Source organism: Falco biarmicus, chromosome 8 (genome assembly GCF_023638135.1).
Source record: "Falco biarmicus isolate bFalBia1 chromosome 8, bFalBia1.pri, whole genome shotgun sequence".
NCBI lineage: Eukaryota > Metazoa > Chordata > Aves > Falconiformes > Falconidae > Falco > Falco biarmicus.
In genome coordinates, this window is record NC_079295.1 from 22,533,340 (window position 1) to 22,546,144 (window position 12,805).

The window sequence follows — 12,805 nt, forward strand, 5'->3', positions numbered from 1 at the left end:
ATCACCAGATACCTCAATATGTGCTTCTCAGCTGGAGTAAAGCAGCATGGCTCCTGAAGTCACATGGGCTCTGCAGCTTTGTTGTAACTGATGGATGTTCAGTGTTCACAGTCATTTTTCTTCCACTAAGAATGACAAACTGTCATTAAAACCACTCTGTCCCCAAATCAGGACACAAGATGAAAACATTATTATTTTGGTATTTATCTTCTGTACTTGAAACAAGCCTGTTCAGTGAACTGTCTGTGACTTTCCCTGATCACATCCGCAGAACAGGTTGCTGAAGAGCTTTATGTTCCACAACTGACCTTTTCTATGAAACACCAAAGGATAATCATGGTGTCCAAATTCTGAACCATATTAAATTCTGGGTCTGTCCTTTCAGGCTCATGTATTGGACTGACTGGGGAAGGCAGCCAAAGATTGAATGTGCCTGGATGGATGGACAACAAAGACAAACTCTGGTCTCTGAAGACCTTGGCTGGCCAACAGGTCTTTCTATTGATTATTTGAACAATGACAGGATCTATTGGAGTGATTCTAAAGAAAATATTATTGAATCCATGAGACCTGATGGGACAGACAGAACCATAGTATTACATGGAGGTAAGAACTTGTGCAATTAATATAATGGTACTCAAGATGTATGCTAACAAGCACTTGGGCTTCACAAGTGGGGCTAGATCTGGGAGCTTTTCAAAGGGTGAGTCTTGTTAGTGTTTTATCCTCCTTTATACAGGGAAAAATGGCACACCAGGTTCAGAGTTCATGATGCCTGGTAACTAGATTTCCATGACCCAAATAGGGGACAATGTGGAAAACTGGATTCTTGCTTTTTTATGTATATTATCGATCAGTCTGCAGGTACAGTGACATGAAGTGTTGAGGCACATGGGGTTGTGTGTATATATATATATAGCTGCAAATGTCTTAAAATGAAAGGATTAAATGGTATATTTAACCTGAAGAAGGACAGCAGTTTTATCAATCCTGCTAGAGATTTGCTTGCTGACAGTCTATTGTTTGGTTCTTTGAGAAGTAAGCAGTCCATACAGCCTCGATGTCTTTGAAGGCCATTTATATTGGATAGCTAAAGAACGAGGAGAAGTCTGGAAGAAAGATAAATTTGGAAATGGAGAAAAAGTGAAAGTGCTGACTGTAAATCCATGGCTTACTCAAGTGCGCATCTATCACCAGCACAGATACAATCAATCAGGTAGGTAATTAGCATCCTTTAGTGAGCTATTCCTTGCTAGGATATCAAAGTTGGTTTTGATGTCTTCAAAGAGATTAATAATATTCTGATAATGTATCTATCAGTATGTGATAATATTAATTTCTGAAAACACAAAATTGGAATAGAGGCTGGCAAGTATTTTCTGTACATCCAAAGTTAAATCAGCTGTGGAATACCACGCACTGCTCTTTAGAGTCTCTTAGAACTAAGTTATGACCCTGTCCTTTCTCATCTTCCCCTCCATGATGGAGTTGTCATAGAGGTGGCAGTCACAATATGAATTAATCCTGGTAACATACAAAGCGCTGGCCATTTAATACTGCCTCCAAGGGGTTTATTTCAGCTATGACATGTCCACAGTGCTCACAGGGGAAGATGTCCAGAGGAGCATCCAACATACCCCTCTTAAAAGGTATTTTAGCTTTCATAATCAGAAAGCTCCATGTTGCTTGGAGATGTTTAGTTTCTTCTTGGTGCTACACTGTCTTCCAACAGCCATGGTCTCTCCCGTAAGAATGTAAAAAAAGATGAGAGAGAAGGTTTTGATATAAATGTGGTATTTGAACATCTGTTGTTTTTACAAATGGATCTAAACTTGTTTAGATTTTTGGTGTGTGATAATACTCTACTGACTATGAAATTTCCCTGCCTTACCTCAGGAATATGCTGCACTCTTCTTCAACTGCCTTTATCACTTCTTTTTTCCCAGTGCCTAATCCTTGTAAAGATGTCTGCAGCCACCTCTGCTTGCTGAGACCAGGAGGATACACCTGCACTTGTCCTCAAGGGACTCGATTCATAGAAGGCAGCAGCACAGAGTGTGATGCAGGTAGAATAATTTGTCAAACTAAAAATGAACACAAAGGAAGCTTTTCTTTAGAATGTAAACATGTTACTGTATTAGAAACATGCAGGGATGAGCTAACTGATATAATAGATGTTGGTAAGTCAGGATATCTGGCTTTTATTCTCAGCCATCACTGATTTTGGTCACCTTGTGTGTTTCATTTAATCTCTTTGCATGTCATTTGTAGAATGGATATAGCTATATTACTCTAACCCGTCCAGACCCAGCTGCAAAATTGGTCACAGTTTATGATTTTTGTTCTGAAATTGCAAAGTATTTTATTTTCATTCTTTTCAAATGCACTGGTTTCAGAACTAGAGAATTTCTGACAAATTATAGTTTATAATTGTATTTACAATTCTGTACAAGGTATTGTTTAATCAGTATAATAGAATACAATAGAAACTTGAAACAAAACTTGCAGAACCCACAATGAGAAGAGAGATAACTTCTAGACAATTGTCATGCACTGGAAAGCCTTTTAAGTGCTAGAATTTAGTGCTTGGTTGTTGCATTGCAGCAGAGCCCCCACAGTGCTTCCAGGAGTGCCAATAAAATAGAATTGCTCAGCCTTCCCTGAGAAGAAAGAGCATACCACTGCAGGTTTTCTGTTTCTCTAGCTGAGAGTCTGCATTCTTGGTTTACAGTGATGTGGGTAGTAGCCAAATGTCCTTGTACTTGTCCTTGCAACCTGTCTCTAATACATTATACTTTATAACATTGTCTGACATCTTTTATGTGGTTAGTCTTCTCTGAATTATCTTCTTTTTGCAATAAAAGAGGAAATGTCATGATTTTTTACATGGTCTTGCCTCTAAATTACGTTTTCTTAATAACTGTTAATGCTTTTTCCTATTGCCACATGGTGTGAGCTGCAGAAAGAGAAGCTAGTAATTTGATGTAATAGTGAACGGAAATGTGCAATACATGTTTAAAGTAGGGATCAATAACACTGTTGATTGCATTTGCTATTTGCTGTTTATTGCTCTGAGGACACTGCATTTGTTATTCTCTGCTGAAACTGATTTACATAAAATATCCAGGAATTAAGAAAGCTGTGCTTAACCTTATTTTGAGGAAAAGGAGACAGGAAATAGGATATACAATACTGTCTCCATTTTTGAACTTCAGTTTTTGTCTTGACTTTAAGCAAATCCAGTGAGCCATGACTGCCGTAATTTCTCTGTATTGCAGCTACTGAGAAACGTAGCCTGTAAGACCCCTGCATTTCCCCCTTTTGTATGCCATTTACTTGAAGGGAGTTTTACCTGTAAACAGCATCGTAGCAACAAACTTCCTCTGCCTCTGGCTGATAAAATTTTATGACAAATGTCTTATGTTCTAACTTGTCAGTGTGAGACGGGCTGTCAAAGTCTATCCTTAATTTATAGCCTATAATGATGTCTAAGATCCAGAGCTTTTCCTATGTGAACTATGCTTTTTGGCAGCATGTCCAGCTTCTTACTGAAGGCTAGTACTTTTCACTTCTTTTTTTTTTTCCCTCCACTTGACTTAGCAGTAGAATAATATCAGAAACTTTATAGCTCTGTGTTTGGGCCAGCTTAGGCAGTGCTGCCACTTGGTCACCTCAGGGCTCCTGGAGTGCAGCTGAGACACTGGCATGATGAAGAACAGGCTTCTGCACTACCTGGTGCCAAGCCATCAGCATGTGCTCTGCACTGACCAAAAACTGACGACTTTGGGCTTCTCCCTCTTTCTCACTGGCAGGATGTATGAGAGTTTAGAGGGCCCTCCTGTATGTGCATTTCCATCCACTGCTTTTCTTCATAAGTAAATGCATCACAGTTTGTCCCTCTCTATGCAGCTTCCAGCTGGTTGGAGGGAAGTGTCTGGGCAAAGGAGATCAAGTATTACTGCTTTCTGAATGGAGAGGTTTGAAGGGTAGTGGTGGACTGCATTGCAAGGGCAAAAGAAAGTGATGGGACATATAGCTTTTGAGTTGTCTATGCCTACTTTTACTGAATAAGAAGTTTTCTGATAACAGGTTTTACTTCAATTAAAGCAAGCTAATTTGACAGAAAATAAATAGAAAAGCAACAAATACATTTAAAGCAAAGCTTATGAAAAGTAGCCTGTGAGTTTGCATGCACAAGTTCTGTAGAGATAAATAAAAAGTTTTATGGTAGTATTTCTTTTGTTGAAGATGTCTTGATAACGTGTGTGGCTTTTGAATCTTGCAGCCATTGAATCCCCTCCCACAATGCCACCAGCATGCAGGTGCATGTATGGAGGAACATGCTATATAGATGAAAGTGGTCTTCCGAAATGCAAGTAAGTCAGTATGTTGTTAAGGTAGTCCTGGGTCAGATTGTGCTGATTTAGTCTCACAAAATAATTAAATTGTTTGAAATGTGTTGGAAATGCTTCAGAAGGTGTCTGTAGCAGCATGTTTGTAACAATCACAGCAAAACACCTATGTGCATAAAAATATCAGCAAATAAGCAATGTAAATGCATCAGTTTGGAAAAAAACCCAAAAACAAACCACACCCAAAACCTCAGAACAGCAAACCTCTGCAGATTCTAGTAAGAGGCTATACTGAAAAACTGTAACAATGGAGATCAGTAAATGTAACCTGGAACAACCAGTAGGTGCCACCGATGCTTTGCTGAAACCAAATCTTTTAACTTCAGTGACTAGTTTTCTGAGTCAGCACTTTTTATTTCCACTTTTTATTCGGTGAAGAAGCAGACATACTATATTTACAATCAGCGTAATATATAATTACTGAGCATGGAGTTAAAATTTTTGGCATGTAGATAAACAGTACTGAACATAATAACAAAGCTGAGATCCTAGACTTAATAAAAGCCATTCAGTCAGCTGTCCTTCTGATGTTCACAGGTGTTCATATGGCTACACTGGCAATTATTGTGAAATAGGATTGTCAAAAGGAGTGCCTCCTGGAACAAGTAAGCTTCAAGTATATATTACACTTGATATTTTGAGCTGTTCAGGGTCCAGCTTATAATTCTTTGAGCTCTTTTTTACATTGACCTATGCTTGCTTGAATGTTTGCTTATTCTTCTGTCTTTGAAAGCAGCAGTAGCAGTATTGCTGACTGTCATACTAATCATAATAATTGGAGTGTTAGCGGTTGGAGGCTTCTTTAACTACAGACGAACTGGTTCCCTTTTACCAGCGCTTCCCAAACTACCAAGGTATGTTTAGAAGGCTTTCATAGTTGGAATGTCTGTGCACTGACAAATCTATGTTTATTCCCAAGTATTTCTGAAAAATCCAGTTTGTTGGCTATGTACCCATTCTGTTGGAATATGGGAAGTGCAGTGTTGCAGCAAATCAGGAGGATTTTTGATTCTAAGCAATATCATAGCTGATCATTATTTCATAAAAAAGGACTATTGTAAAACTCATCACATTCCCAATTAGTTTTTAAATAATGAGCAATAAAGAAGACTGTTTACCAGATCTGGAACTGGATATTCATTTCAAAGAGATAAAAAAGACCATAATTACATATGTTTGGATTTTTTTAGAGAAGTTTGTCAGAAGTTGATTCTGGCAAAGAGATCTCTAACATTTAAAGGCTGAGCTCATCTGCAACACTGTGTTCATTAGTTTAAAAATAATATGGGGCATGTATAGTTAACTTCTATTTATTTCCAGTGCCAGAGAAATCTGGGCTTTTTGTAGGTTTCTGCAATCCTGACAGTCATACTGTTTAGTGAAAACCAGCTTTGTGGAATATAATTCAAAAATACTTGATGCTTTAAATCAAAGGAATATGAAGAAAAAAATTTGTAAATATTTTGAATTATTTTTTTTTAAGGTCAGAATATAATGCATCAAGATTTATTTTTTTTTTTAGCTTTAAGGAAATTATATGTTTTTAAACACATAAAGCTGCATCTTCATAGTCTTTGCACCAATTTCACAGTAGTAGCTTTAAATCAGTGTAATTAAATCATTGTAATCAGTAATGTGGATGTAGCTACAACTGCTTCCTCACTGGAGGATTACACTGAACTAATTAAATCTATTTTTGACTTGACATAGTTAAATTGGGGCAAAATTTTTTTGTGCAAATCAATCCTGTAGACAGAGTTTGTAAGAAGTCTCTAAGTTGCTCACTGAAATGCTCTGTTTCTTTCTTTCTTGAATGGAAGTTTTCTGTGTCATCAGATAGTGAACAAGTAGAAATTTTAATGTACTGACTCAAACTTTACCATTCAACAATACTTCTCATATAAGCTATGAGGCCACGTGAAATTGAGATGTCAGTGTTTTGTCTGTGAGGCTTGGTTCAGAGTTTTCATTTCTGCCATGAATATGCCTTAGTGCTGCCATTTTTCAATCCCTCTTTAAACTGTTAACTTGTACCTTTACTGCAGAGTTAACTCAAGCTATAGCTTAACTGTTGCCCTAAATATGGGACTTGTCCATGTACAGGAATCATAGCTAAGATTTAAGGTTTTCTAAAATTCCATCAGCTGATGCCTGCAGGGCCAACTGGTAAGGTGTGTGCACAGTGTACCAGCTGTAGACAAGAGTTTTAGTACAAGCCAGCTCCAAAGAGGACACACAAATGGAAAGATTATTTCAATGCTTCTGTCTTCCTTCAAGTTAGGCAAATTTGATAAAATGAACTCGAAGTTTAACTCTGCAGTGGATTTGCAGTTGCATGGTTTTGGGGAATTGCATGCTCAGATTTCTGTGCAGAAAGCTCTGTATTTGGCTATTCATTATTGTCTTTCACTGCTCCTATTGTTTTGAACCTGACAGTGTTCTATCAGCCCATTTCCAATGTTTCTCATGCAAGTCTAATGTGCACTTGTGATTACTGTAAATGTATATGCAGATTGAACATTTGCTTATACAAAAAACAGTATTGTGCAGTTGTCTTCATGATTTGCATGCATAAACATCTTTAGCATAGATGTTGGAATTAAGTCCACAAATGTTATGCCATTTCAGCTGCAGTTTAACTTAGGTTAAAAGAACTGTTGAACTAATGCAGGAATACTACTCCTGGTGCCCTCACTAGCTTGCCTATACCCAGAAAAAATTCCAAGTGATAAGTATGCAAGAACAACTAGAAAAATCTGTATTATGAGTTCACTTTGTGTATAATCTGGTTTTTGTGGGTTGTGTTTGTTTTTTTTTTTTGGTAGTTTAAGCAGTCTTGTAAAATCTACTGAAAATGGCAATGGGGTAACTTTCCGATCTGGAGCAGATGTGAGTATGGACATAGGAGTGTCTGGCTTTGGAGGAGACTCTGCTATAGACAGAGCAATGCAAATGGTAAGGTTTAGTTCTGAAATAATTTTTTTAGATTATGTTCTTTCCTCTGTCAGCTAAAAATGACATGAAAAGTCTTTTATGTAAAAATGATAGTGGTATAATAAATATGTTCTAGAAAAAGAAGTGAATGTTGAACTGATAATTTCCTGAAATAGATTTTTGTAAATTGAAGACAAGGACAAATGTAGGCTGTTCTTCAAAATAATATGACTTTTCTCATGATTTATATGGTAGAAATTAAGTAGATAACCCCCTTTCCTATTTAAACATATTAATGGAATATATGGGGAATTAGTAGGCAAATAAAATATCTTAAGAAGGAATTATTTGAGAGCATTTGTGTTGCATACGACAGATTAAAAAGTGTGGTTTTCAAATCCACGCTGTAGGTTAGAAACTTCAGATGTAAAACTCAGGCCTAACCACAACGTACACTACTTTGCAGTACAAATTATAAATTGGACAGTTTCTTATTTTCACAAGTTTAAACAAATCATGTTTAATAATTTTGGGGACATCATAAAGTATAACTCTACTTCATCCATATTTTGTTATGCACATCTGAGATACAGCACACCCTTGTGTTTCCTGTACTGTAAAAATACACCCATTTACCACAAGAAGTAAAATATAATATATTTTTACTTACAGCAAATAGATCACAGGTATGTTTGAATAATACACATTTGCTGCAAAGTCTACACTGGCAACTCCCTAAACTTTGGAATTTAAAGATAAATTACAGACTTAACTGCCTGTAAATAATATGAAATTAAACATCTAGTGAAGATTAAACTCATAATAATGTATATGATCATCTTCTAGATGAAGAAACACACCCTTTGTTAAAACTAAGCAGCTTGTGTAATGAAACAACCATATGAACATTTCAGTAAATACTAGGAAAATAGCTTTAGGCTTGAATATTACCTCAAGTCTTTTTCATGCATGAAAAACTTCATGGTACTTTCCATTTTCTGACCTAATAATGACATACTGAAGTCCAACTGATGCAGTGTATATGTTGCTAATAACAGGTCTGGATACAGGGTATTTCTACTTAAGTGATGTTAATTCTCCCCGTGTGTTCAGAATATAAACAAAAAAATGATATAGTTCACTGGGAAAGAATTCAGAGGGTTTAGTTTATGGCAGCAAAGAACTGTGGGATGTGCCTTCTAAAATTTTAACATCACATATGCATGAGTAGACGTTAGAGGTATGTTTTTCAGTGTGGCTATTCTTAGTCAAGTTACACTAATTTGAGGGAGCTGACAAGTTCGCCGTGTGGTAAAGAGCTATACTCTGACAGCACAAAGCATGAATCCTTATGGCATGAAACAACGGTTTGTAAAAATGATGTAGGTTTAAGCCACCCCTGGGTGGCTATCCTTATGTTGCACTAAATATTTTCTTAAGAAATACTTAACTTGGCACCTTTGCCCACCTGCTGCAAGCACCGTAGCTGCCGCTCAGGGTTTCACACCATGTGTAAAGCAACTGCTATCCAAACAGTGGTCTTTATACATGGGCAAAGTATTGTTTTATAATAAGAGATATGCTAAAAACTGTGAAACGTTTTATTTTTGACATAACTCGTATGCTATATCTAAGGGGATGCACTTACTACTTTGTCTTAAAAACTATAGCAATCTCCCTGCTTGGACAAAATGAATGGATCCCATTCTTTTATATGTCAGATAGTGCTTATTAATTTGTATGTAATTTTGAGGTTTCTAAAATGAAATATTTATGTTGGGATTATGCTTTGGTATCTCTCCCTTGTTGAAGGTGTGATTTGTGAGAATCATCTTTCCTCATCATAAAATACTTAGAGTCAATTATTGAAATGTGAGGCTTTTTTTGTCGAGCTAGGAAATGGGTTAATATCAGAATAATCAATGGTCTAGGCTGCTAAGTCAGTGAGTAGAATAATGGATGGTGAACTAATGTTATGATTTAACATATGCTAGATTTTGTCTAAGCCTATGTTGAATTAAACAGGCATTGTTCACTGAGATGAAGAATTGGACTATAAATTAATTCCTAAGAGTACGGAGGCGTTTGTTGCACTACAGTTGTTATTCTGTGGTTTCTTTTCCTTCATAGAATGAAAACTTTGCAGTGGAGTCAGGGAAACAGCCGATCACATTTGAAAATCCAATGTATGCAACCAGAGATGGTGGAGCCAGCAGAGCCAGTGCAGTTACAGTCGTTCGGCCAACACATGTAAGACAAACTTAGGCTTGACTTTCACCTTTCGTTTTCCTTATGACCTTCTTTTCTTCTTTGAAGAATGTTGATTTTCCTCCTTCTCCTACAGGTAGCAGCAGTTGGTAGTGAAGAAAATGAAAATTTTGAAAACCCTGTGTATGCCTCTGTGATATCTGCTAGTCCGAAGGAACCCCCTCAGGGTACAGATGTACCTCGGGTAGGACATAAAAATAATCTAAAGCTCCCTTGTTTGTTTTGCACTCCAAATCAGGGAAATTGAATTGTTAGGGAAGCTGCAGTATAGTTCCAGTTGTCTTTAAATAATGCCATGGGGCTGACACACAATCTGCATCAAGTCCAACTAACTGGACTGTGTTTACAAGAGCTGGCCAGTAACAGTTTGATACGAGAAAAGCAGTGCAAGCACAGAATTGCCTAGGGCACACAGTAAAGATCTGTTTGGATTAAACCCCCTCTTCTTCCTGGCCTACCCAGTTATTTTGAAGTTAATAGATTGGAACAGAGAGCTTCCTTTCACTGTTATATTTCATTTTGAGGGCAGATAGTAGTCTGAAAATTCTAATATAACTGCTGTAAATTGTCATTGTTACCCAGCAGAAAATATTATAACTAAGGCTTTACTTTGGACTTCTAACAGTTATTTGTAAATGCCTAGTGAACTATACCTTGATAAAAGCAGCAGAGTGTGTGGGTTTTTTCTTTTTTCTTCCCTGTAAGATATGAAAAGAAAACTCAAGAAAAATTACATTTTGGTTTAAAAGACTGAAACCCAGGGGTTTTTTGTATGCATGGTAAATTGAAATAAGACATTTAGTCAGTGTACTGTTGTAATTTTTTTTCACATTTATTTGTAATTGTATTCATATTTAAAACTACTAGCAAGAACTTTTAAGATACTTGTTCTATGTGTTCTTGCAGGACACTTTAACAGTCAAGATCAAAGTATCGCCTCGTTGAGATTGTTCTTGATTCATGAAAGATACATTTTTATGTCTTAAAATCCATCTGAATGAGCTGATGATGGCTTGTTTACAGGACTACTTTCACACATTGTGCACTAAAAAGCATCTCTGCTAAGTTTTGAAATGACAGCTCTGTGAACTTGTAGTTTCATGTCCCTCAGTAATTTCTCTTGTGTTTTTTTCAAGGCAGTTTTTTCCTCTTTAACCTATTTGTCTGGAATTATAGGCTTCCATGAATTATTTTAGTCACTTTTATTGCCTTCTGGCTCAGACTTATGAATACTGCTTTAGGTAAAATAACCGTGACCGGTTATCTATCAGAGAAGAAAGTTGAGTTCCATGCTTAGAGTTACAATATGGTAATGTAAGAACATCCAGCTGAAATCACGGAGTTAGCTTTCAGTGCAAGTGAAATCCAACAACAGTGATGTCAGTTTCCAGAGAACTTGAGAACAATCGGTAAAGTTCTAATAATTTTTATGTTTCAGGAATCAAAATGGAGTTTCTTCAAGAGAAGAATGAAACAAAACACTAATTTTGAAAACCCGATATATGCAGAGGTATTGCTTAATATTGTATAATTCTATTTTTCAGCTCACATACCGCTGGACTTTTTTCTTGCTTTCATAGGCTACAGAGTATGAGTAGATTCTGCTGCTGAGGCAGCACAGAAATTCCAGCCCAGGTCAAGGTAGGACTGAAGTGGTTTTGAGAAAAGTTACAAAGCCTCATGCAGAATGAGGTGTTCAGCAGGGATCCAGCTCAGGCAGTGCAGCTGCATTGCCTGCCCAAGCACTGTGGCCTGCTCATGCTCTGACATCTCAGGTGCTGGTTTCAGCTTGCTGGTGCTGGTTTCAGCTTCCTGGTGCATTCTGGCACAGCTCAGTGACCCAGCACAAGTGGGAGGCTACTACTAAGACGCTGAAGTGTCTTATTTCTGCCCTCTCAGTCCTGGCTTCAGCACTGCACAAAAATTCAATAGCTCTGCATACTGCAGCCCTGTTCCCATGCCAGCCCTATTTTTTTCATCCATACAGCTGAGTGACACAGTTCATTTAAGATGGTGTGCCAGCAGGTGGTATGTGTGCTGGTGGAATTCTCCCCTGGCTTGGATATGAAGGTTTGGAGTTCTGCTGACTTGAGCAAGTAATTCTAGCCCTTTTCACTTTTGGCCTTCCAGATGGCCTAAGTGTCTAAAGAAACTCAGTCCCACAGTCATGTGATTAAACTAGCTGATTTTTGTGAAAAATTTAGGTTTCTAATGCTTGAACAAGGTGAGAAAGCATTCAGGAAGCCAAGGATTCATTTCCCCAACACTAATGAATTGTAACTATTTACAAACAGTAGTAGTGCCGATGTTTTCTACATATATATGTGCATATAGACATATCAAGCTATTCCTGACATTAAGCATTAAAATAGGTGTCCCAGTGTGTGGAATAAGTTTGTAGTAGCATATTTACTCAGCTGTACCATCTGAAGTGAAATTAACATTTAATTTTGTTATAGGTGGTGATTTGTAGAAATAACTTATACCATGACACTTGACTTTAGCAAAATACTTGGATATTTATTTAACATTTCTGAAAGGTTGGATGTTTTATGCATTAGAATGTTAACTTGGTTATGTTAATGTTATGTTTATGTTTATTGTTCTAGATGGAAAAGGAACAGCAACAAGACACGGAAAATGTTCCTACCCCTTCTCCTTCGCTGCCATCCAAGATTACTCTGAAGAGAGACCAACCATTAGCTTATACAGCAACAGAGGATACATTTAAAGACACCGCCAATCTTGTTAAAGAGGACTCTGTAGTATAACTAGGTAAATGATTTAGGGAAAATTAGACACATCCATTTGCACATATATTTTTTATAAACAGAGGAGTTAGGTTCACATTCAAATGCTTTATAAAAATATATACATCTCTTAGCCAATGGCTGGAGATGTATGTTGAAACTATGCCTTGTTTTTTGACAAATGCCAATTTCTATTTTTATGAACAATTATCGTGATGTACTATATGTATATCTTTGCACTGAAGCTGTCTGAAAGCAATGTTATAAATATATTGTACATTTGTAAATTTTTGAAAGATTATCTTGTTTGGTGGTGTTGCTAGTAGAAATCTGTATGGAATTGGTCAGCTTTTTAGAGATAAATTCATTAACTAAAAGCTGAAACTAAAAAAGAACCAAACAAGGTGAATATAGGAACATTACTGATTCACAGGTTCTTTA

General features: G+C 36.9%; 1 protein-coding gene across 4 annotated transcripts in view; it reads left to right on the top strand.

Annotated features, from left to right (window-relative positions):
* Window positions 1-12,741, top strand: part of LRP2 (LDL receptor related protein 2) — a 128,028-nt gene extending 115,287 nt beyond the window's left edge. For 2 of the 4 annotated variants that reach the window (XM_056349576.1, XM_056349578.1), the window contains 11 exons: window positions 386-606; window positions 1,037-1,216; window positions 1,947-2,066; window positions 4,286-4,376; window positions 4,950-5,017; window positions 5,149-5,266; window positions 7,238-7,367; window positions 9,477-9,596; window positions 9,691-9,798; window positions 11,053-11,124; window positions 12,224-12,741. In XM_056349576.1, coding sequence (XP_056205551.1) covers window positions 386-606; window positions 1,037-1,216; window positions 1,947-2,066; window positions 4,286-4,376; window positions 4,950-5,017; window positions 5,149-5,266; window positions 7,238-7,367; window positions 9,477-9,596; window positions 9,691-9,798; window positions 11,053-11,124; window positions 12,224-12,385 — 1,390 coding nt within the window. In that variant the 3' untranslated portion in view covers window positions 12,386-12,741. The remainder of the gene's footprint in view (window positions 1-385; window positions 607-1,036; window positions 1,217-1,946; window positions 2,067-4,285; window positions 4,377-4,949; window positions 5,018-5,148; window positions 5,267-7,237; window positions 7,368-9,476; window positions 9,597-9,690; window positions 9,799-11,052; window positions 11,125-12,223) is intronic. The other 2 variants (XM_056349577.1, XM_056349579.1) reach the window with 1 other exon arrangement.
* The last annotated feature ends 64 nt before the right edge of the window (window positions 12,742-12,805 follow it).